Source organism: Capra hircus, chromosome 5 (assembly GCF_001704415.2).
Source record: "Capra hircus breed San Clemente chromosome 5, ASM170441v1, whole genome shotgun sequence".
NCBI lineage: Eukaryota > Metazoa > Chordata > Mammalia > Artiodactyla > Bovidae > Capra > Capra hircus.
In genome coordinates this window covers 116007464-116032749 of record NC_030812.1, presented here as the reverse complement: position 1 = coordinate 116032749, position 25286 = coordinate 116007464, and the positions used below count along the sequence as shown (strand labels likewise).

Genomic DNA, 25286 nt, shown 5'->3' with positions numbered 1-25286 from the left:
CTGAGGCTGGGAAAGAAAGAAGGCAGGAGGAGAAGGGGACGACAGAGGATGAGACGGTTGGATGGCATCACCGACTCGATGGACGTGAGTGTGAGCAAGCTCCAGGAGATGGTGAAGGACAGGGGAGCCTGGAATGCTGCAGTCCGGGGGGTCACAAAGAACCGGACACGACTAACCAACTGAACAACAGCTCCTCGTGTCGGGCGGCCGAAGCTGACCACAGCCTTATCACAGCGAGGGGGCTTCCCTAACTCAGTGCAGCTATAAGCTGTGCTGTGCGGGGCCACTCAAGACGGATGGGTCGCAGCAGTTCTGACAAACCGTGGTCCACTGGAGGAAGAAATGGAAACCACTGCAGTATTCTTGCCGTAAGAACCCCATGAACAGCATGAAAAGGCAACCTAATTCCCTCACACCTGGCAAACTCCCTTTCCTCTGGGAACAAAAAGCGCCTCCACGTCCTGCCCACCACCCATGGGGGTCACGCCAGGACCTTGTTTCAGACATGTAAGGTCCCCCACCCATTAAACCACTGCTGTCTCTGTCACTGACTCTGGGCTTTTCTTTGGTCTTGAAGCTGGGCAAACACAGGGCCTTGTAGGCCTGTGGGGTGCAGCCCAACAGTATAGACACACACACACACACACACACACACACAACTGCTCTCCAGCATAAATAAAAGCAGGGACATGCGAAGCTGGTGCGGACATGGAGCAGCCAGACCGCGCTTCTGATGGGTGTGTGGAGTAGCATAGCCAACCTGGGGGAAAGGCCTGGGTGGTTTTCATGGAACTTGGTATAGCTCTGCACCATGACCCAGCAAGTCCTCTCCTAGCAACCCACCCAAGAGAGACCGCACACCCCAACCAAAGGGTGTGCACACGAGCGTTTGAGGAAACCTCTTCCCTAGCAGACAAAGAGAAGCAGCAGCCTCGGCTTCCACCGCTGCAGGATGTTTAGACAGACTGATAGGTTCGTATGGCGCAGCGCTGCTTCGTAATTAACAGGAATGAACTACTCATCCAGGCAACAACGTGGATTTCGCTGTTTTCGATGCTACTGTAGATGAAACTTTTTCTTAATCTTCTCTTTAAATTGGCACGCAATAATTCATTCTTAATGAATCTCCCGCTGCAGCCCACGAGCCCACACATTTCTGTCTATTCAATAAGCCTTTCTAAAACGCTGCCAGCCCTCACTCTTCTCGACTACAGCTCTCAGGTCACGTCTCCGAGCCTGACGCATCGGAGAGGAGAGAGCAGAGCCTCACGTGGACCAGACTCTCTGGCCACTCGCCGTCCACTCACGGGCTGGGTGCAAGCCCGGCTCTCCATCCCCCTCCTGCTGCTCCGCTGCCCCTTCCAGGTGGAGACGCCTGATGTGAACAACAGAAGCCAGGTGGGGGCCACGTGGGTGTCCTCTCCACCACTTTCCCAAGCAGCAGACCGGCCCTTTGTCCTCTGTCCTTGGAGCTTGGCGGGGAGTGAAAACAGATCAAGGTCCTGGCTCCTTCTGAGGGTCCTCGGGCCTCTCTCCCTGTTGGAACAGAACCTTCTCGAGGGGCTCTCTGTGCAGGCTCTGGGTCCTGGGGTGCGCTGTGCCCATTCTCTCCCGGGATAACTCACCGCAGCGAGCTCACCCCCGCCCTCCCCATCCCCTCCGGTCCCCCGACACAGGTCTGGTCAACCCTGGCCTTCCTTTGCCAGTCACTAGAGCACCAGGCTGCTGGCCTTTTCTCTGACAAGTAAGCTCCGAGATAGAACAGTTACTTTCCCCAATATTCTCATCACTTCCACGCCAGCAACCAGTTCTTAGAACTGAGTGATTCTTCCCCAAGGAAAGAAAATGTAAATGACTAATTATAAAAGGCAACGGTTCCTTTCTACTCCAAGAGGCCGTCCTGCTAAGTAATGAATCTGAGAGTGATGGTCTGACTGCGGGGTGGGCAGGTATGGAAGCCATAATTCAGGAGGTGAAAGCTCCCGGCAGCCCTGGCGCGCGGCGTTAGCGAAATAAGAAGTCTGGCGAAGGCCCAAGAACAATCCCCAAGCAGGCCAGGGCGGGTGCGGCCAGCCTGGGCTGGGGACCCGACCCACTGCGCCCCGGGGCAGGCAGGCGGGGCTGCTGCACGGGCCCTCCGGCAGCTTCCTCCTGGTAAATTCAGGGGAACACCCCTTCCCCACCCTAAAACTCAAGGACTCCATCCAGTCATCCTGTCCTAAGGCGGTCCTTCGCAGAGACACAGCTGTCAGCTGGACCTGCTCAGACTGCTGTCAGTGAGCTAAACGAAAACCATCCCCAAAGGCAGCGTCACAAGGACACAACCCCTGAAACCCCTGGAAGAAATAACGGCCCAGCTTTTTTCCTGGCCTCACGGCTCATGGGATCTTCACTCCCCAACAGAGGGCCCTTGGCAGCAAGAGCCTGGGGTCCTAACTGCTGGATCGCCAGGGAATTCCCCTAGCAAATTATTTTTAGAAGTTAGCTCTCAGAAGGCTTCCCTGACGGCTGAGCGGTGAGGAATCCAGCTGCCAAGGCCAGAGGGATGGGTTCAGTCCCTGATATGGGAAGACCCCAGTGCTGGGGGTTTAGGAGCAGCTGAGCCCGTGTGCTCTGCAGTCACGGAGCGGCCGCTGCTGGGCCCACGGGTCCCGACAATCGAAGTGCTCGTACCTGGGGGTCCCGCACTCCGCAACACGGGGAGGCCACCACAACAAGAAGCCGCAGCTAGAGACTGGCCCCCACTCACTGCCACTACAGAAAAGCCCGGCAGCAGCAGAGAGACCCAGCAGAGTCAAAAATAGAAAAGTTTAAAAATCAATAAAGGTGCAGATTCAGGTTACAAAAGGCACGTCTCTGGCTGCAAAGCTGACATGGTGCCTGAGGAACACTGACCGCATGTGAGACCCGAGTGTGGCCCCGCTGTGCCGACGGAACAGCAAATCCCAGGCCAGGGCCACCCACCCCACACTCCCAACGTCCCAGATGGGCAACAACTCACGGTGCCGGGAGACGGGGGGCAGGACCCGGGCGGAAGAGCCACTGCCCCGGGACCCCGGGCACAGCTCCCTGGGGCACAGCCCGGCCGACACCCCCCGTGCGGCACTGGCTTCGTCCTGTACTTCTCCCGTGTGAGCTCACCCTGGGGTGTCTCCGAGAGAGCACCCTCCCTGTGGGCAGTGGCCCTCACGGTGCTCAGCCAACCGCCGGGCTCCCTGGGGCCCTTTCCAGCGGCCGGTGAGGCCCAAACTGCGTCCACGGTGATGCCGAGGGGCCGCCTGCCTGCCCTGCGGGCGTGGGCTGCGAGGCTCTGCCACCAGGGCTGGCAGGTGAAAGCGCTGGCACGTGGCACGGACAAGCCGGCCCCACCAACCATACCCTTAACGCCACGCGTTCATGCCTTGAAAAAGGCCATTTCCTTAGAGGACGTCGCGGCCGGCAGAGGAAAGGGCACTATGAACAGCTCCTCGGTATCAGGTGGAAAAACGGGAAGAACTCATGAAGCCACAGAGTGCGTGCCTGCTTAGTCGCTCAGTCGTGTCCGACTCTTCGAGACCCCGTGGACTGTAGCCCCCCAGGCGCCTCTGTCCATGGGACTCTCCAGGCAAGAATCCCGGAGTGGGTTGCCCCGCCCTCCTCCAGGGCCTCTTCCCCACCCAGGGATGGAACCCGCGTCTCCTGTCTGTCTCCTGCCTCGGCAGGCAGGTTCTTTCCCACTAGCGACAGATGGGGAACAAGGCTCTCAAGACGCGCACCCAAAACGTTAAACTTCTTCCAGAGAAGCAGCTGCTGCAACTCTTTGAGCTGAGAGCAGTACTGGATACGTTTTTCCAAGAAACATCATTGATATTTGAAAGAACAACTGACGGGCAAACTCATTATTCAGACTCGGGTATCGGGCAGACGTCTCCTCAAAAGTGAACAAAGTCAGCCCGTCACTTCACGGGAAACAATTCACAGCATTTGTTGCCAATAATAATATTTGAGCTTTGAAACCAGAATTCAAATTTTGGAGAACCCTGACCCACCATCTGAGCGTGACGGTTCTTTATAAGGCAGTAGCACTGAAAAACGTGACTTAAAAAGAAAACTTTTTTTTTTTTTGCTGTGGACCATTTTTGGTCTTTATTGAACCTGCTACAATACTGCTTCTGTTCTACGTTTCAGTGTTTTGGCTTGAGGCATGTGGGCTCTTACCTCCCAGACCAGGGATCAAACCGGACCGGGGACTGAACTGGCGCCCTCTGCTTTGGGAGGCGAAATCTTAACCCCTGGACCACCAGGGAAGTCCCAAAGGTGAGTCTTTATACAATTCGATGAAACGTGATGTTCAGAATATCAGCATACCTCAGGCGCCCCGCACGCTCCAGTGACCAACGTCTGACGTTACAGGACCACACGTGGGAGAGATCCGCTCCAAGTGCAAGACGGGTCCATGGGTCTGCTGTGATGAGCACAGATGTTCACTAGCACGGCTTCACAGTCACACTGCAAGTGGCCTTTAGGAAGCTACCATCTCTCAGGCCGTGGTACAGTACTGAAGGGAAGGCATCCGGTCATCCAGAGGGCTATTACGGAACTTCTCCCTTTTGCAACTACATAGCTACGGGAGTCTGGGTTTTCATCCCATACTTCAACAACAACAAAAATACACATTACAACAAGCTGACTGCAGAAACACAGATGAGAATTCAGCTGTCTTCCATCAAGGCACATAAAAGTCAAACCATGCCTCACTTCTCATTAAACATTTTTGTTTTGGTAAATATTCATTTATCTTAAAACGTTTTACTTATAATAGCATAGAATGGGGAGAAGGTAATGGCACCCCACTCCAGTACTCTTGCCTGGAAAATCCCATGGATGGAGGAGCCTGGTGGTCTGCAGTCCATGGGGTCGCCAAGAGTCAGACAGGACTGAGCGACTTCCCTTTCATTTTTCACTTTCATGCATTGGAGAAGGAAATGGCAACCCACTCCAGTGTTCTTGCCTGGAGAATCCCAGGGACAGGGAGCCTGGTGGGCTGCCGTCTATGGGGTCACACAGAGTCAGACACGACTGAGGCAACTCAGCAGCAGCAGCAGCAGCAGCACAGAATGGATTCTTGTTGCTAAAGCGAATCACTGACCGGCTCTGCATCACCTGGTGGAGCTCTAACTGGCAGGTACGGGCAGAGTCAGCCCCACTAGTAGGAGCTGCTTGACTCCCACTAGTCGGAACAGCAGGCGGCCCTGAGACACAGAGCAGAGACCTCACTGCAGAACCACTGTTTCTGACGGCACCTGGACTTCCGGGGGAGGCTCTTCGCCTGATCTTTACACCTCGCTAGGCACTGATGCCTGGCCTCCTGGCACCAGCGCCTCTGATGACCCCTCTGCGGTCCCCCGTCGGCTCGAGGTTCCTGCGCACTTTAGGGAGCCACGCCCAGCACCAAGCATTCGTGGAGGAGGGGTGGAGGCTTGCCCTTTCCTAGTCCGCACCGAGGCTGGGCCCAGGGCCTCCTCTCCCGGCTCCCCGCCGCCATGAACCAGCGGGGGAGGGACCCACGGCACCCAGTGCTGGGTCTGCAGGCGCCAGGTGCCCGCATGCCCTGGTCCCCATGCAGCAGCGCCTCATACCCAGGCTCCAGGGGAGCCCGAAACACAGCTTCTCCACCTAGGCTATTGGAGGGCAAGAGTGTGAACAAATGTGCGCTGTTCTGCAGAACTTCCCCCAGCAAAACGGAACTCATCGCCACTTATCTCAGCTGGGGAAGGCCATACAGCAAGCTTCAGGGCGGGCGTGTGGGTCCAACATGCACCTGCTCGAGGGCGAGCGGCTCTGCCCCGTGTGCTGCTTGCGAGGCTGAACTGCCACCTGGGAGCACCGACGGGCTGGAGACGCTGCGCACTCGCCGGGGTCACCTCTTCCCTGTCACCCCTCCAGCCGCACGATGCTGCCCTGGCCTTCCCTGCAAGGAGACTCTGACCCCCTCCCTGAAGCCTCTGGCAACGAGGTGGACTGCCATCACACGATATAAACCTGAACTTCGTCAAGTACAGGGAACAATGCATAAAGACCAGGCTGAGGGTTGTACTCAACAAAATCAAAGTGAGTTTCTCAATGGTCCTCAACCAGGGACTGATGTGATGGAAAGGGTGCTTGAGGACGGTGCCCTACAAGTTCCGAGAAGCATGGAGAGGACAGACGTGCGACCAGGAGCAGGCACCTCGCTAAGACGCAAGAGCAGCCAGGCCCAAGCATAAGAGGATAGCCTCTTAAGTACCATAGCCTCACGGTGCCTGGTCAAAGGCTAAGCGGTGTCCAACTCTTTGCAACTTCATGAACTGCAGCCCGCCAGGCTCCTCTGTCCGTGAGATTTTCTACGCAGGAATACTCCAGCAGGTTGCCACTTCCTTCTTGAGGGGACCTTCCAGACCCAGGGATCGAACCTGTGTCTCCTGCATTGGCAGGCGGATTCTTTCCCACTGCTCCACCTGGGACGCCCTCACAGCCCCACACTCAGCCAGTGATAAATGGTGACGGCACCTGCCCACAGTGAGAAGTGGCCTGGGGAGCTCGCGCGGGGTCGCCAGGGACGGCCTCATCTAAGGGAATCACAAAGAGCCCCCAAAACCCCCAGATGCCCGCAGCAGGCCTCCCTGAACCCTTGTGCACCAGAGGATCACGTGGAATCAACTGCAACCACGTGACAGAAAGACGGATGGCTGCTGCCGGCCTCACGTCTGCTGTACACACACACACACACACACATGCGCGTGTGCGCCAGAGAAACATTATGCCTTCCACGCAGCACCCTTGTCAAGAAACCCTTTCATCAGACAAGAAATCTCGGGTGAAAAATGAAAAGCCAGCATCGATTTCAATGTACAGCTGATTTTATTTACAAATAGAAGCCAGATAATCTTGTATTTAAATGGCAGAAGTTCCATCACTCATGATCAGAGAAGTGACATTTGAAATTTATAAAGTTTCACACTACGATTCAATCTCTTTTCCAAGGAGGAAAAGAGTCTGAAGTTTGGAAAGAAAGCCTAAAAAATACGAGAACAGTATCAGAGTGGGGAAATGATGAATTGATGCTGGGGCTGAAATACGTCTCCAGCAGGCACATTTCTCTTTACAAGATACAAAATGCATCCCCAGGCAACCTGATGGGCCCTCAGATACGACGTTCCCGTTGTCCAACTCCAGGAAGGGCTTCTGCTTTCTCTGTCAATTCCTAGGTCAACAAGGGGAACCGGGATCCACAGGGTTTTCTTCAAGAGAATTGTCGTAGCTGATTTACATGCATTAAACCCAAGGGCCTCAGTCTTTCGTTGCCTGTTGTTCAGTCGCTGAGTTGTGTCAGACTCTTTGCAGCCCCATGGACTGCAGCATACCAGGCCGCCCTGTCCTTCACTGTCTCCTGGAGCTTGCTCACATTCGTGTCCACTGAGTCAGTGATGCCATCCAACCATCTCAGCCTCTGTCGTCCCCTTCTCCTCCTGCCCTCAATCTTTCCCAGCATCAGGGTCTTTTCCAATGAGTCAGCTCTTGGCGTCGGTCTTTAGATGACATCTTAGAAAAGCCTCACTTGGACCACTTCAAATCAAGCAGCTGAGCTGAGGCCTCTCCAGCCAGTGGCGTCAGGAACACCTGCTGTGACGTGAGCTCCGGAAAAGCTTGTGGGGGACGCTGGTGACAAGCGCATCGCCACGCCCTGTCCTCTCACTCCTGGTGGAAGGACCCGCTTCACCTGGGACAGAGGGGTCCTGGCGGAACCCAAGCCCCCTGCACAGTCTCCGGCCCGGGGCGGCTATCTTTGTAGCAGACGGTCCTCAAGTGAGTGACCAGAACGAACCTCAGACCAAAGCCCTGCCCCAGGCTTTCCCTCCAGGTCCCACTCTGCCCCCGTGCGTGTCCCCAGAGCAGTTTAATGCCTGGTAACACGGTGCTCACACGCCTCTCCCTCCATCCCCAGAGTGGGCGTGACACCGGGCACCAGGCAGGCGTCTGAGAAGGCTGTGTGGGCACCGGCTGAGCCAAACGGGGCCTGCAGCTGGCTTGGGGGCCGGCCAGCTTCCTCAGCCACCTCCTGCTGCACACGAGGCCCCAGCCGCCTTCTGTCCCTGACCTGCCAACTGCATCCTCCCCAGGCACCTGTGGAAGAGCCTCCCCGTTGATACGTGGGGGTGGAGGATTCCATCAAACCGCCAGGCCCTGGAGGACTGGCTCCTCCGGGAAAACCCCAGCCAGTGGCCCAGCTGACCGTGGGTCTAGCAGAACCCCACCCACAGGGGCCCCATCAACGGGGGCAGGACGCCTCTCAGCTCCCTCTGGGACCCAGCACCACGTCCTAGAGTGCCAAGGTCCTGAGCTGAGGATGGCAGGGTGGTGGGGCCAGCCACCCACACGCCCCACGTCACTCTAAATCCGATGCCCTTTAAGGGGCAGGCTCCTCTGAACTCAGTTCCGTGGATAGTGAAACAGCTTGCCACGATGGCCTGTGCTACGGGCAGAACCTCACAGTCACCGGCTGCAGCAGAGAGGGAGGTAGGTCTAGTGGGGATCGGACTCTGCAGGGGAGGGGTTTCTCCGAGCTTGTACCGTGCCCCCCACGGACTCTGAGGGGGGGCCTGGTCCCTCTGAGCCTGCACCGTGCCCCCCACGGGCTCTGAAGGGGGGCCTGGTCCCTCTGAGCCTGCACCGTGCCCCCCAGGCGCTCCAGGGGCCCGTGCGCAACCCCAGACAAACACACGCACGCTCAGCAGCAAAGTTGGGGCTTCAGAAGGCTTGCGCAGCCGTGGCGGTGGCGGGACCCGGGCGGGGCTCACCTGGATGCCGTCCAGCAGCCGGCTCATGCACCAGTACGTGTCGGCCTCCACGTTGCGCAGTGCATCCTCGGGCACCCGGGAGATGTTGGCGGAGTCTGCCTCCTCGTCATCTGCAGGGCGGGGAAGGGGGAAACAGGGAGCCGTCAGGTGTTGGGAAGATGTGCGCTCTGCTCACAGGAACACCACCCTCCCAGGATCCCCCTCCTTCCCACTTCTCTCGCTCTAACTAGACAACTTGTCTTCCACCTCATCACTTAACAGGCCTCAATTTTAATACCTAATTAGTTGCAGATAATTAATATTCTGAATCCTCTCCAATTAATTAACATAATTAATATATTGTAAATCATTGCTTCTTGGGCATTTCACATCCTAAGAGGGGATCTAAAATATATTACTTATACCTAACTGACATCGGAGTTTTTCCATAGTATTTTAAAAAAACTCTGCTTTTAATGTATTCACAAATTCACTCAGTAATAAGCCGTCTAAAAACCTGCTTCCAAGGTGAGACTTTCCAAAACCACATACTGCTACGCTGTGAGCAGACACCAAGACAGCAAAAACACAGATGTGTTTGAAAAGAAGAACAGGCAATGAGGCTCTAAGTAGTTTCTTCCTCTGAGTACAAAAATCTAATGAGAAAACATAACTTAGAAGTTTCAAAATGCAAAACAGATGCCTCATTGGAATGGCTTATCAGACATCTGAAGAAACTGATTTTAGATCCTTAGAAAAATTGCCACCATCCAGCATAACACTCATAAATGTTTAAAAAATTGTGTTGTGTCTCCTATTTCTAAAATTTTATATACTTTTGTTGTATTTTGCAAATATGCATGGCATCCTTGCAATGAAAATGTTCTTTAAGAAAAGAAACATTTCAGCCTGGAATATATTTAGAAAGCTTTAAGTGGATAAAAATGACAATAATTATAATAATGATAACTGCTAACGTGTATTGAGTGATTATTATATATGCCAGGCACTCCGTTGCACCCCTGGGAAAATGGGGTGCAGAGAAGCAACAAGCCAGCCTGGAAATGGGGGGGTCACAGCATGGACCCATGTCTGTCCCCAAGCCTTGGCCAGGCCTCTGCACTCAGGCACACCTCGCACCTGACCCGGCCGGACTCCCACCGCGTGAGAGGCCTCCTGCTCTGTTCTCTGTTCACAGCAGAAGTAAGAAAGTAAAACCAGGGCGGGCGTTTTCAGGCTGGCAGCCCACAGGAGAGCCGACTGGCTGGGCCCTCAGGAGCCCAGACAGGCTGCCACGGCCCCAACACGCGCACACCCCTCCAGGCACAGCCTCACGGCCGTGTACACCACACAGCACCTCTGGCTCCAAGTCCCTGCAGCCCCCTGGGAGCACGTGTGTCCTTCTGTGCGAAGGAAAGCAGCTCTCAGCCCTTCCTTCATCTGCTCCCTCACGCACTCAACAGGCCTTTGTCGGTTTGGTCTGAAGCGTTCTTTTATTGAGATATAATTCAATTTGAGTGTACAATTCAGGGGGTCTTAGGACCTTCATGGGCTTAGGTAGCGTCGCCACTATCTAACTCCAGAATGTTTTCATCACCCCCCAAACACAGCCTGAGCCCAGCAGCAGCCCCTCCCAGCCCCGGGGGCCCCGGGCAGCATCCCGTCTGCCCCACGGACGTGCCTGTGTGGCCATCAGGCCAGTGGACACAGGCCACGCGGCCTGTCCTGTCTGGTGGTCCTCACTGCACACGAGGCTTCCGGGAGTGGCAGTCTTCCCTCTTTCTACGGCAGAACGACCTCCCACTGCACGCATGGGCCACGCCGTTTATCACCCCTCCTTGGTGCGCACTCCCCACGCCCCTACACTCCAGACCCTTGGGCGCAGAGATGAGGAGGAACCAATGCCCCCAAGGAGCTGGCGGATTAAAGGGGGAAACGACTTCAGAAATGGAAAACAGCAGACGTGGGGGGCTGTCTGTTCACAGCCAGGCCCCAGCGGGCAGACTCACACGGCCCACCCTCCCCTCCGATGCAGCACTAGGGTGAAGCGTGCTTTGAGGCCGGCTCTGGGCTCCCTCCCAGCCCAAGGTGCCCATGAACCTGCCCCCCGGGGGCTGCAGGCCTCGCTCTGCCCCCAGGCCGGCCAGGCCAAGCACCTGCCCTCGGAACTCTGTCTGGGAGGCCCATGTGCCCACGGGCCCCGAGCACCCCGGGGACAGAGCCTGCCTGGCTCCACGCACGGCCTCGTCTCCGCTGGTTGACAGGCGGGAAGCCACGTTCCCCTCAGGGCTTCCTGCACTGCGCTGTCCGAGTCGCAGGCACCGGGTCGTGCCCAGCATGACGCCCTTCCTGCTTCAAGACCGAGATCACAGACAGGAGTGGAAGTGCCCTCTTTGGGGCACAGACTTCCTTGCTGGGAAAACGACTTGGGCAGGATCGACTTGGCGTCCCCTGAACCAGAGCAGAGCCGACCGCTGTCCAGTCTCAGGGCGCAGGGTCTACAACAGCCCGAGGGCTCCTTGGGAGTGTCTTTCCTCCACGTCCTCGCTTTCAAGGGTCTCCAGACCACTGAGCTACAGGGCCTCAGCCCTCTCCGGGTCACAGAGGAGGTGGGGTCGCCCAGGCCAGGACGGCGGGGAGCTGGCACCTGTGGGAGGCAGGTGGGCGCCTCGGCGAACGTTCTTGGTCTGTTTAGCGGGCGTATCATTTGATCCCAAGAAATGTCGGCGGCCTCTGCCAGGCGTCACTCCTGGCGACAGGCCATTTGCTCCTCTCTGACGTAACGAAGTACTGGCATCTAGCTCAGACAGCCCCCACGCCGATCTGTCTTCCGCAGGTCGAGAGAATCGGAATGACCCCTGCTGCCAGAATGAGATAAATACCCCTCTGCCAGAGAAGGCGCCCCCGGCACGGCAGAGCACTGGGAACAGAGCAGAACCTTCCAGAAGCCCCGGGGCTGGGACTGCAGTCGGAGTCGAGGGACAGAGCAGAAACCACGGCGGCTGCCCTGGCGGGGGGCACGGGGCACTGGTGGTACCAGGGGGTGCGGCTGGACCAGGCACCAACAGAAGAGCAGGCACAGCAAGGCCCTGCCTGACAGAGGCACGCTCACGCTGCGGGGCCGGCGCCAGCTCTTGGGGCCAAGACCCCCGACCCTAGGGTGCGCACCTGCCCCCAGAGCTTGCCCGCTGCCCTTACAGTCCGCGGGGAGGTGGGGCAGGGGGGCAAGGGGTCTGCGCCTCAGGTCAGCGGGACTCGGTGTCAGCAGAGAGGCCGAGGCCAAGGAGACGGGACACGGAGGGGAGGCGTCCCGGCCACCGGCCCAGGTTCAGGGGAAGAGGCAGGACCCAGAGGGCAGAGCTGATGAACTCACAGGGACAGGAGGGCAGACACCCAACCGGCGCGGGCGGGTGTGAGGCCTGCACGGCTGCACGGCAGCAGGCGTGTCCGAGCAGCGGGCGTGAGGCCTGCACGGCTACACAGCAGCAGGCGTGTCCGAGCAGCGGCTCCCGGTGCCGCCCTGGGCCCTGGGCCGTGTGGACATCCTGACCCAGCCTGTGAAGACGCTGCAGGCGAGGGGAGTGAGGGGCTCGGGGCCCCCAGGGTGGAGGGGGACCCCACACAGCCGGCCCAGCTCCAGGCAGGGCTGACTACCCCCCCCCCACCGCCCCGGGAGCCGGGACACCCAGGGCCACGGTGGACTCCGCAAAACGGCGTTTGTGATGAACACGCTGCTTAAAATGACAGAATGTGAACCAAACGGTTCATCAAAACCCGGACTAGACTCCATGTCTTACTTTTATCTTCTAATCACAAATGGACATTAACGCCGGTGTGAGCAACGTGGTCTCGAAGCTGCACCCAGCCCTCCTCCCCAGCTTGTCCGCACACCTCGCTTCAGGGCCAGGCCTGTATCCCGGGGACACCAAGCTGGGGAAAGATCTCCAGCCCCACGGAGCCCTCAGAGTGCCAGGGGCAAGTGCACCGGCCAACGCCAGGGAGGCGCCAAAGGCGCTGATGCCACGGTCCCGGGTGGAAGGCCCGCAGGCCCGAGGGGACCACAGCGAACAAGGAGGCGCACAACGGGGAAGACAGACACGTAATAAAAACAGTCTCGCTCGCCACCTGAGACCACAGAAAAGCTTTGGGGCGGGTTTGCACAAATTTTTGAAAATGCTGTCTGGCCGTCTGATTGTTTAAAAAGCAATTTGAAAAACAACCCCAATCTTTATCAACAGCTCCATTCATACGGAAAACTCCAGAACTGCAGGTCAGACACGACACAAGAACACGGCTTAGACGGCGCCGCAGAGAACCCGGGAGGCCCCGCACGTGACTGGGGGGGCAGGAACCGACCGCTGTTTTCCACAGAAAGGTGCAGGGTAAGAAGACAGCATCTGCTTTCACAGTGCAGTTATTTAGCAACGGGGCAGGGCGGGGATGCTGTTTAAGCCACTGGGAGAGTTTAACTAAAAGTCGGCCTTTCCCACAGACAAACAGCCCTGGAGCGAAAGTCCCCCACGGTGGTGGTCCTGCCCTTGCAAATCGTGAGAGGTTTCCAGGGTGTTTGGGGGTCAGAAGGATTAGGGTGAGGGGATCCTCTGCCAGACACAGGAAACAGTTAGAGAAATGGAAGAGACGGGGCCTCGTATGGAGAAAACCACACAGGGAGATAAGGGCTGCTTTGACACACCCAAAACTCCGTCTTGGGTAAATAAAGAGGAGGATTCCCCCGTGCACATTTCCGTGTCCAGAAGAAAGAAAAGGTGAGTGGGGAAAGAACAGGCAGGGCGAGGAGCTCGAAGTCCTGCGAAGCCACGATGAGGAGGCCGTCATGACAGCCGCCACCACCGACAGACAGACGGACACACAGGCGGACAGAGGGTTTTTCCTGCGTTTCCAAGGCATGTCCTCTGTGCCGGGGTGCGTTTCACGGGAAGACGCCCACCAGGGAGAACACTCCACCCAGCAGACGCAGGGCCCGCGGGCAGGGAAGGCGCTGGGCAGAGCAGAGCCAGAGTTGGGGCTCGTCTGCTGGGCATCGTGGCCACGCTGGGCCAGGTGAGGGGGCCAGGGCCTCTGACTCCACACGGACAAGAGGGAAGAGCCCTGGTCGCTAGCCTCCTGGGACAGTGACAACCCTGGAGAGGCAGGGCTTCCTGCAGAAGAACAACAGCCCCCCTCTTCTCCTCCATCGAATGGCAAGACAGCCAGTCCCTGCACAAGCTCCCCAAGCTGCAATCTCCTGGGCGGGAACCCCCACAGCCTCCCTCTGCCCCCAGGAGACCCCAGCAAGGCTGGGGACACAGGCTGGAGCCTCACTCACGGGGATGGGGACCAGGGAGCTCACAGTGGGCTTCCGCACAAGGTAAACCCAACAGGTTGGCCTGCCAACCAGAAAGGGGAGACAGCTCACAGTTAAACACCGCCAGGATGCTCACGGATCCAAGGACACGGACCACCCACGCAGGCTAGAGGGCGGCCTCCCGTACCACAAGCTTCAGAAGGAGAGCCGGGCCTGCTGGGGACCAGCGAGGGCAGCTAAGGGGGCAACAGGGCCATTATGACCACGTCCATCACCCATCGCGCTTGAGCCCTGCCGGCGATGAGCCTCTTCACCTAATCGGGAGCTTAACTGGCGATCAGAAACACGCCCTTCTCTATCAGCAAGCTGGAGCCACTCTGCGGTCTAGTCTTCCGCATCCCTTGACCTGGGAGGTTTAAATTTGAAACGCTGACACTCTGGTGATGGAGACTCCAGCACTTAATTACATAGGTTTGGGCTCCAATGTAGGGGAAAAGTCCTGCTTTGGCAAGAGAGGCGTCTCAAGACCATAAATTCACGAAAACTCCTTGGCCCGGCACAAATGGTGAACGTGATGATCAGACTGGCTGAGCAGTAGGAATGTTTAATTCTAACATAAGTAATATAAAAGCAGCTCGAGGTTACAGCTCACAGGCCGTCAAGAGTTTCCAATTCTGCGACGAAGTTGAAGGCCCACAGCCCTCGGCCGTGGGCAGATGAGGACCATGGGTCAAGGACAAAACGAGGATGGCGAGCTCCCTCAGGGTCAGGCAGGCCGACACCATTCGGCCACGTCGGACGATCCACCTCCTGGCCCTGACAGGGACCCTGATGACAAGGATCCGCCTCTCACCACCAGCGGGGCTCTGTTCCCATTCCCTCGCGCCCCTGCACACCCCCGTCACGGGTCTCCAGCCTCGCAGAGCTGCAGCCCTGGCAGAAGGCACGGCTCTGGGGAACAGGACACGGCGGGGGCGGGCGGCGGGCAGCTGCAGGTCTCTTCCTGGAAAAACGCGGTATCTGACCCCAGGGGCAAGGCCTCTGGAACACTTGGGAGAAGGACAAGGTTGGTGTGGGTGCCGAGGTCAAGCGTGAAGGGAAACTTCGGTATCCTTGGTGACTGTTGCTTCTATAATGCGTTTTGATAAAAAGCACAACGTTTAATCTCACAGCATTCTTCTGGCTTGATGGGCTCTTTGATTTTTTTTTTCCCATAACGCTGTGAGTAGAGGTTTTGGTAAAGGAATTGCCATTGGTTGAGATACTGGTTGATTCTCTTAACTCACATTGAGCACTTGTTTGTGCAAGAAAACGTGGGGATGGGAAAAAGGTAAAGATGAAACAACCACCTGCAGAGCCCGGAGGAAGCGGGGGCCAGGCACACGCTCATTCACCGACTCCCCGGTTCATTCGTTGTCTGTTTATCGATCTTCTTCATGGACCTGATTCATCTCTGGGGGGTGCGCTGCACACCGCCGTGTCTGCGAACAAAGAAACTGCCGCGTGCAGAGTGAGCGGGGACGGGGCTCAGACACCGCCGGTTCAGAGGAGACAGAGGGCCCTCGGGGGGATGCAGGTGGGGGCGACGTGGCATCTGACCCGGGCCTGGGAGGACGACGGGCAGGGCACAGGGGGATGGGAGAGAGGCCACGTGAGGGAGGGCCCGGTGGCAGAGCCCAGCAGCTGCGCAGACGCCCGCTTGGCCAGGCCAGGCCAGAGGTCCTGAGGCTCCAGGGCGCCCGGCCCTGAGCTGGCCTCCCTTAGAGGGAAGGGGGGACGTGGAGACATCGGTGCCCTGGAGTCAGCAGGCATGGGGCGGGGGAGCAGGGATCTGGTGGAGGACATTGCTGTGGGCGGAAGAGACGCTCCCAACCAGAGCCTGTGAGCCGCCACCGCTGCCTGAGCGTCTAGGCTCCACGACAGCCCCCACCAGTGAGGTCACTGCCAGGGAACACGCCAGCTCCACGCCATGAAATGCCAGACACTGCCACCTCCTGCAGAGGACAGGGCAGGCCGGGTCGCGGCACTGCCCGGCTACATTTCTACAGCACGCGTCACCAGCTGCGTCCCTCCCCACGGCTGCACCTGCGTGTCCCCTCACTGCTGTAAGAGCTCCGAGAGCAGGGCTGTGCCCACCTCACTCTCCGTGTCCCCAGCCCCCCCACTCACACACAGCAGACACCCCCAAACCCCCTGCCAAGTGCCTGATGGCCTGCTGCCAGAGACCCACGGCCCAGGAAGGAGGAGGCGCCCCACCGACAACTCGGCCCAGGGCACGGCGCATATTACGCCAGCATGCTCTGTGAGGAGCGAAAAAAGATTTACCCGAAGTCTCTGGCCGAAGGAAATAGCCAACTTATCGCTGAACTTAAGCTTCAACACTTTGGCCACATGATGCAAAGAGCCAACTCATTGGAAGAGACCCTGATTCTGAGAAAGACTGAGGGCAGGAGGAGAAGGGGACGACAGAGGACGAGATGTTGGATGGCATCGCCGACCCAATGGACATGAGTCTGAGCAAGCTCCTGGAGTTGGAGATGGACAGGGAGGCCTGGCACGCTGCAGACCACGGGGGCCCAGAGTCGGGCATGACTTAGAGATGGAACAACGAGCAGTAGCTTGCCTCCACGAACGGCAGTGCAAACAAGTCAGTGAAGGAGGATCCACTCACACCGAAGAAAGCGTTCTTCCAAGTGAGGTCTCGTGCAACCTGCTCCAACGGCCTCCTTCCCACAGAAGCCCAGGGCTCTCTGAACAGAAGGCCAAGCTCCTCTGACCCGGAGGCACCCTGAAAGACTGCAGCAGGTGCTGACCTTGCCTTTGAGAATCACGGGCACACCAGGAAAACAGCTCCCTAGGGCCCACCTCTCCCAGGAGAGCAGGCCCTCTTCAGCTCCCACCCTCTCCCTCGCTCAAGAATCAGAAGCGTGGCACACAGGGCCTTCCCGGGGCTCACAAAGATCATGAAACCCACGCCGTTCATCTGGGACGCACCAGTGCCTGGACCGCTCGTCAGGCCCACAGGACGAAACCTCCCACACCTCCCCACTGCTTTAAAGGGCTCAAGCCCCTCATTACTCTAACGAGGAAAGGGGTGGAGGACTTCGGGTTAAGACCTTTCTGACCGCGCATCTCGAAGCAGCTTCTGTAGACACGCTCGTCCTTCAGGAGGCGGACAGCAGTCATTTAAATAGAGAATGAGGTTTCTGGAGTCACGATCATCTGATAAAGGCAAAGTGATCATAAATCAATCCACTCAATTGATTTACTCCTTTTATCCAATTAAGTCAAAAATAATTCCTCAAAGGATAGACGGGTCTTTAAATCCATCAGCAAAATGCTCGCTCACTCAAATCATCACTAACGCAGCCAGATGGAAAGAAAAAGCTGACCAACTGGAGACCCTCCTTGTTCCCGAGGGTCTGGGTGGACCACACTCAGAGGGGCTGGAGAAAGCTTGCGGTGCAGCACTGGGGCAGAAAGTCACCCCCAGAGGGGCGTGTGGGGGTGCTTCCCCCAGCATGACGCTGGAATTCTGACTTCTCAGCTCAGAGAAAGACCCTCCCAGGGAAAAGCCCAGCACAAAAGGGAAACCCAGTCTAGATCACCACAGTCACATATAACATGGTCGTAAGAGAAAAACTGAGAAAGTAAAACAAGCTGGATAAACATCTGCAACATGGTACAGGCCAAGGAGTGACATCAAACAAGCTACAAAGAACTGTTTCCCAGCAAGGAAAATACAAGCCCAGTGAAAATGAGGAAAACACCTGAAAAGTATACTTACCAAAAAGCCAAACATAAGGTAACAATCAGCAGCACCAGCTATCAATAAATTCAAATAAACATAACCAATTTAATCAACATAAAACGGCAACACCTCAAAGTTTAAAGTACCCACCACGGGTACAGGTGAAGAGAAACAGACTCGGGACTCACGCCGAGCACACACAGTACAGAAGGCCTGCTCAGGGAAGGACGCACAGGCTCGGACACAGCGGGTCAGAGGCCACGAGCACCCACGGAGCTCTGCAGCGCCCAGGCAGGAGGCAGGGCTGAGCGGGGCCCGCGGTCCTGTCCCGCCTCGCTGGGGTCTGCGGGAGGAGCTGGGCTTCCCCGCCCAGGCCCCGACATCCCAACTCCATGAGAACAGGCAGGGCAGCCCGAGCCCAGGTCAGGATGAGCCCGGTGCTGTTCCACACGACTACCGAGGCCACAGCGAGAGCCCAGACGTGCTCTCCAGGAAGTCACACCGTGAGCACCTTGGCTGCTGGGGGACGGAGGCCATTAGCAGAGCCAGCAGCCCCACCTGACAGGCATGAGTCTGAGCAAACTCCAGGAGATGGCGAAGGACAGGGAAGCCCGGAGCACTGCAGTCCACGGGGTCGCAACGAGTCGGACACGACTGAGCCACTGAACAACAAAGCTGAATGGCCTCCTTTCCACATCGTTTGAAACATACTTCTGTTCAAAATAATCTAATCCATCGTGTGGCTCTCCAATTTGTCCATAGGAGGAAATTTTCCCTCGACAAGAGCCCTTGGGCCTCCTTTAAAATATGGGGCCCTTCCCTCCCTGCTGGTCAGGTGGCCTCCCGGCTCACAGCCCAGCAAATGCTTCGGGTCCCCGCAGTCTGGGAGGGGAGTCGGCCTCTGGATATCGAGAAGGTCCTCAGAAGGCCTGACTGCAGGCAAGTCCCACAGGTGAACCTCTTCTAATTCGTGACAGGCATTTATCTTGCAAGCAGCACACCTGTTCTCCATCCCCGCCTGTAGAAGCATTCAGAGGCAGAAGGGTGCTGCAGGTGGCGGCCCCGCCTTCCTGCACGGCCGGCACAGAACGACTGTGGCCACTGATGGGGTGGCGGGGAGCCCCCCACACCACAGAAAGGCGTGTCCCACCCGCGGGTCACAGCTCCCGCGTCCCAGCTGGACTGTCCACGCCGTGTCCACACTCGGCCCGCAGCTCCCGCCTCACAGGTGGACAGTCCACGCCGTGTCCCACACTTGGGTCACAGCTCCCGCGTCCCAGCTGGACCATCCACACTGTGTCCCACCCTCAGGTCACAGCTCCTGCGTCCCAGGTAGGCCGTGTCCACGCTCGGCCCGCAGCTCCCGCCTCACAGGTAGACCGTCCATGCCGTGTCCACACTCGGCCCTCAGCTCCCGCGTCCCAGGTGGACCGTCCACGCCGTGTCTACATTCGGCCCGCAGCTCCTGCGTCCCAGGTGGACCGTCCATGCCGTGTCCCACCCTTGGGTCGCAGCTCCCGCGTCCCAGGTGGACCGTCCACGCCGTGTCCACACTCGGCCAGCAGCTCCCGTGTCCCAGGTGGACCGTCCACGCCGTGTCCATACTCAGCCCACAGCTCCCGCGTTTCAGGTGGACTGTCCACGCTGTGTCCACACTCGGCCCGCAGCTCCCGCCTCACAGGTGGACCATCCACGCCGTGTCCACACTCGGCCCGCAGCTCCCGCGTTCCAGGTGGACCGTCCACGCCGTGTCCACACTCGGCCCGCAGCTCCCGCGTCCCAGGTGGACCGTCCACGCCGTGTCCCACCCTCGGGTCACAGCTCCCGCATCCCAGGTGGACCATCCACGCCATGTCCCACCCTCGGGTCACAGCTGCCGCATCCAGGTGGACCATCCACGCCGTGTCCACACACGGCCCGCAGCTCCATGTCCCAGGTGGACCATCCACGCCGTGTCCCACCCTCGGGTCACAGCTCCCACCTCACAGCTGGACCATCCACGCCGTGTCCACACACGGCCCGCAGCTCCATGTCCCATGTGGACCGTCCACGCCGTGTCCCACCCTCGGGTCACAGCTCCCACCTCACAGCTGGACCGTCCACGCCGTGTCCACACTCAGCCCGCAGCTCCATGTCCCAGGTGGACCGTCCACGCCGTGTCCACACTCGGCCTGCAGCTCCCGCGTCCCAGGTGGACCGTCCACGCCATGTCCCACCCTCGGGTCACAGCTCCCGCGTCCCAGGTGGACCGTCCACACTGTGTCCACACTCGGCCCGCAGCTCCCGCGTCCCAGGTGGACCGTCCACGCCGTGTCCACACTCAGCCCGCAGCTCCCACCTCACAGCTGGACCATCCACGCCGTGTCCACACTCAGCCCGCAGCTCCATGTCCCAGGTGGACCGTCCACGCCATGTCCACACTCGGCCCGCAGCTCCCGCGTCCCAGGTGCACCGTCCACGCCATGTCCCACCCTCGGGTCACAGCTCCCGCGTCCCAGGTGGACTGTCCACGCCGTGTCCCACCCTCGGGTCGCAGCTCCCGCGTCCCAGGTGGACCATCCATGCCGTGTCCCACTCTCGGCCCGCAGCTCCCGCGTCCCAGGTGGACCGTCCACGCCGTGTCCACACTCGGCCCGCAGCTCCCGCGTCCCAGCTGGACCGTCCACGCCGTGTCCACACTCGGCCCGCAGCTCCCGCGTCCCAGCTGGACCATCCACGCCGTGTCCCACCCTCGGGTCGCAGCTCCCGCGTCCCAGGTGGACCGTCCACGCCGTGTCCCACCCTCGGCCCGCAGCTCCCGCGTCCCAGGTGGACCGTCCACGCCGTGTCCACACTCGGCCCGCAGCTCCCCGCGTCCCAGGTGGACCGTCCACGCCGTGTCCACACTCGGCCCGCAGCTCCCGCGTCCCAGGTGGACCGTCCACGCCGTGTCCACACTCGGCCCGCAGCTCCCGCGTCCCAGGTGGACCGTCCACGCCGTGTCCCACACCCCACTCCGGCCCCGCCAGCTCCCCCCCCCCCCCGCGTCCCAGGTGGACCGTCCACGCCGTGTCCCACACTCGGCCCGCAGCTCCCGCGTCCCAGGTGGACCCCCCCCCCCCCCCCCCCCCCCCCCCCCCCCCCCCCCCCCCCCCCGTCCCAGGTGGACCGTCCACGCCGTGTCCCACACTCGGCCCGCAGCTCCCGCGTCCCAGGTGGACCGTCCACGCCGTGTCCACACTCGGCCCGCAGCTCCCGCGTCCCAGGTGGACCGTCAACGCCCTACAGAAGCACACCAACCCCTGGCAGGCCCGAGACCAGAGCACAGGGAGGGCAGGGGCAACTGAAGCTTCTCCCAAGAGCCCTCAGGTGGACTGAGGGGCTGGACACCTGGCTCCACGCCTGCTCTGAGCCCACGCCCAGGCTGAGGACGAGGGCGCAGGGACGGCCTCGCTGGGCCCCCAGACCAGTCCGAGGGCCTCATGGCCTGTCCAGGGCAGAGCCTGGGCCAGGGGAATGGTCAACCTCGTCAGCAGTCACCCGAGCCACCACGCAGCCATCGCCCTGTGCGCCTGGAGGCCAAGAGGAGAAGCCGACGCAGACACGGGTCCTCAAGGGACACAATCCCACCCCCATCACTTCACTCCCCAGTCACAGAAGAAAAGCTGATGAACTCACACCTTAAATACAGGGCGAGTTGGCCACAAATTAGCTGTCACCTCAAGTGCAAACAGGCCACTGACTATTCCAGCATTCCAGTCCACCCGCTTTTCCTACGTGGAGTTTTCTCTCAGCTTTTTCTGTGGCGATGGCTGCATTATAAACATGCATCCTCCTGAAAGCTGGGCTTGGTGGTGAGGGTTTTCCACTCTATCACATGCCCTTTGAAGCCATCTTTCAGGATGCTGGTTACCAGGCTGGGCCTGGTGCTCTGCCAGCTCCGTAACATGGGCTGCAACGTCATCTGAAGACTTCTCCACTATCAGGAACACATCTGTGGACGTCTTCCTTGCACAAGGGGTCTGATCCACGTGGAGAATCGTTTGCTTACGACAAGCATCTCAGATGAAACTGGCAGGTGAAGAGTAAGTACGTTTTCAGGGCTCCTGGCAAATCTTACTAAAATATTTTGAAGGAGCATTTGGAATTTACACCATAGCCAGGACGCCCGAGACTGTGGCTCCACCATCTCTCATCAGCGGTTCCTTCTTTCCACCTCTGGGAAGGCTCAAACAGCTCAGCAAAATGAGGTTTAATTTGCACCGTTTTACATTCTGGTGAGGTTTCGCATTTTCGCGTTTTCGCAGCTGCTCCTTAAGCCCATTTCGGACTCACTGAGTTATCAGCACAGCCCTGAGGCATGGGGCGGAGGTGGGTGCTCACCCCCAGGGCTCTCCAGGTTGGGATTTCAGACCCCAGGTCTCCTGCTAAGCACAGCCCTCAGGGGCAGAGGTCAGGCCTCCCAGCAGACCGGACAGGAACCAATTGGCCCAGCTCACCACACCTGCGGAATCCCAGTTGCCCTGAGGAAACATAGAAACTAAGGAACCCAAATCACAACAGCCCAGATGAACCTGTCAAAATGCACATACACACAGACAGACAAACGCTCCCCAGACCAGCAGGCTGGCAGCCTGTGCCCACACGGGGGCCCCTCTGTAACCAGGAGGGCACAGCACGGGGTCTGCTCTCCCTCCAGTGCCTGGGCTTCATGAGGATTCAGCCTGTCCATGGGCTGCAGGGCAAGGCCCCTGACCAAGGCCTGGGCCCCCATGTCCGGGGAGGTGGGTGAGAGGTCACTGAAGGAGGGGCTGCGCTGACCTTCTCTCCAGGCTCTATCAACCCAGCTGCCTGAAGAAACGATGGAGCCGCTCCTCTGCCATGTTTGTGCTGGGATTACAAAACGCAAAATTAGGGGTGCGGGCCCGGGACATTGCGAGCCACGCAGAAAACGGGAGCTACACGGTCACTGTGACTGCAATCTGTCGCAGCCTCTCGGTTGGTCTCACGAACACAGAACACGCCACCCAGAGCCAGGCTGCTCCCGTAAGTGCTGAGGATGGGCCTAAAAACGTCCGAGCCACTTGAAAAGCTCAAAGTTCCACGGATATAAAATCACACAGAAACGCATTACAATCTGCAGGCGCTGGTGAGCTTGTGTGCTGGCCGTGGTGGAACCCAAGTGTGAATCCACAGCCATCACCCAACTTGAAGTGAAGTCAGTCAATCGTGCCCAGCTCTTTGCGACCCCGTGGACTGCAGCCCACCAGGCTCCTCAGTCCACGGGATTCTCCAGGCAAGAATACTGGAGTGGGCTGCCATTTCCTTCTCCAGGGGATCTTCCCGACCCAGGGATTGAACCCGGGTCTCCTGCACTGCAGACTGATTCTTTGCCAGCTGAGCTCGGGAGCAAAACTTCAGAAACACTTAGATGATACTCTACCTCCATTTCCTACGTTTATCTGAAATTCTTCACTTGTTTTTAAAAAGATAGACTAAAAAAAAAAAAATAAAAAAAATAAAAAGATAGACTATTTTAATGTGTTGGTGTCATGAACGTGTTTACTCAAGGGTAGTTAAGAGACTCAACGCAAAGCTAAAGCTGCCTAGAACAGAGAAGACCCAACACCAACCAACCAACAGTATTTGCAGAGAAAATGAAAGGAGGAGGGTTTGTCGGAGCAAAGCCTCAGCGGCCTGATCGTTCCGCGGTTGCTCCCCACGAGCGCCACTAAACTCTCCATGCCTGGAGTCCTGGGCAAGGGTGTCTGTTCTGTGCTTTGAGGAAATCTGTTCTCTTAGCTAGAGACCAGCCATTCTCTTGTCTTCAGATGCATGTGCCTGGTACTGACCACGGGCCCTGCTCACTGTAGGCTGGCTTGAGGGTCCTCGAGCCCAGTATCAAAAAGATGCCAAGAAAACAGATTTCTAAACAGGGGCTCCCCTGCCCCTCGCACACGAGGCCGGTCAGGGTGTAGTTAAGTGCCACCGCTCACGAGCTCAGGTGCGGATAAGTGTGGTTAAGAGGAGGGCATGTGGTTAACGAGCTCGGATGCCCAGGGAGCTGCATCCCAGCCTCGAACCACAGGCTGCAGCCAGGAATGAGGGCCTTGTTTCCAGAAACTCCCCCAAGGTCAGTATGTCCTCGGACAAAGCAAAGATGGGACATCACTCCTGAGGAGCAGCCAAGACTGCTGCCATCCCCAGAACCCAGAGAGAGAAATGCCTGGCAGACTTGGGGGTGGGGAGGTCCTAGCTTCCCACGCGGAGCTGGTCCTCACCCTCGCCAGGGGCCCTGCGGATGGGGGCTGGGCGGTGGAGGAGGGATTCTGAAAGAACACGTCTCAACAGCTCAAAGTGTCCAAAAGGGGCGGCTCTCCAACAAGAATGGCACCCAAGGTGGCGGGGGTCCTCCGCCCGCCCACAGACAGCCCCTGGTCCTGCTCCCAAGGAAAGACAGGACCAAGCGCCCAGGGGTGAGCGGGGTCACAGTGCAGGCTGCAAGGGACCTCAGAACGAGGAGAGTGCTGAGAAGGGCTCAGGGGACAGGGCTGGCGCAGCCCTGGGAACAGGACAGCTAGCTGCCAGGTGCCAGCCACAAGGAGCACCAGGACCCGGGCCTGGCATGGATGCCTCTGGGCCGACACGCCCCCAGGAGGCCGCTGGCTCTCTGGAGAGCAGGTGCACGAAGGGGTCCCCGGGCTGGGAGCCCCGCCACCACGGTGCTGTCACCCGCCTCCAGGGGCAGCCGCTGCCGCTGAGGACACTGCCCCTAGCCTGGACAAAGGCAGGAGATGTGCGGGGTACTGGGGGGGGGGTCCTGCCACAATCGGGGGCCTGGCTCTCCCGCCCGCCACCCATCCCCCTCCAGGGCCCCATCTAACCCTGGGCACTGTTCAGGGCTGGTGGGAGCTGGGGAGCAGGCTCGTCTCCAGGCAACAGTGGCTCAGGGAGTGGGGTGCAGGCCCGGCAAAGCTCCCGTCCCTCACCCTCTCCAGGGCACATCCTCCTGTCGGACAGTCCCTCGGGGGCTGGACCCCTGCAGAGCTCACCCCCAGCCCTGGCGGATCCCTGTTCATGGAGCTGCTCAGCTCCACCTGCTGGCCGTTGCGGGTCTGCACTGTCGGGGCCCAGGTGGAGGGGGGCGTTTCCACCAGCCCCCAGGCCCCAGGCCCCAGTGTGGAGACTGGGCGACAGCTCGGTGAAGACAAAGGCCCCAGCCTGACTCCAGGCCCCTGTGGACTCCGGAGGCCCCAGCCTGACTCCAGGCCCCTGTGGACTCCGGAGCAGGGCCTCCACCAAGCACCCGGCCGGACCTCCCCGCCCATCCGCAGCCTGCCCTGCGCTGGGCGCCCGCCTCTGCACCTCCCTCCACCACCTGCCTGACTCGCCCGCGTCCTTCAGAACCTAACCCGGGCCGCTCCTGCTCCTCACCAGCGGCAGAGAGGACCTAAAT

At 58.9% G+C, this 25286-nt stretch overlaps 1 protein-coding gene across 1 annotated transcript in view; it reads right to left on the bottom strand.

Moving 5' to 3' along the window:
- Positions 1-25286, bottom strand: part of TBC1D22A (TBC1 domain family member 22A) — a 271283-nt gene that overhangs the window by 98028 nt on the left and 147969 nt on the right. Inside the window, exon 9 of the mRNA XM_018048921.1 lies at positions 8817-8926. Within this exon, the coding sequence (XP_017904410.1) occupies positions 8817-8926 (110 nt within the window). The remainder of the gene's footprint in view (positions 1-8816; positions 8927-25286) is intronic.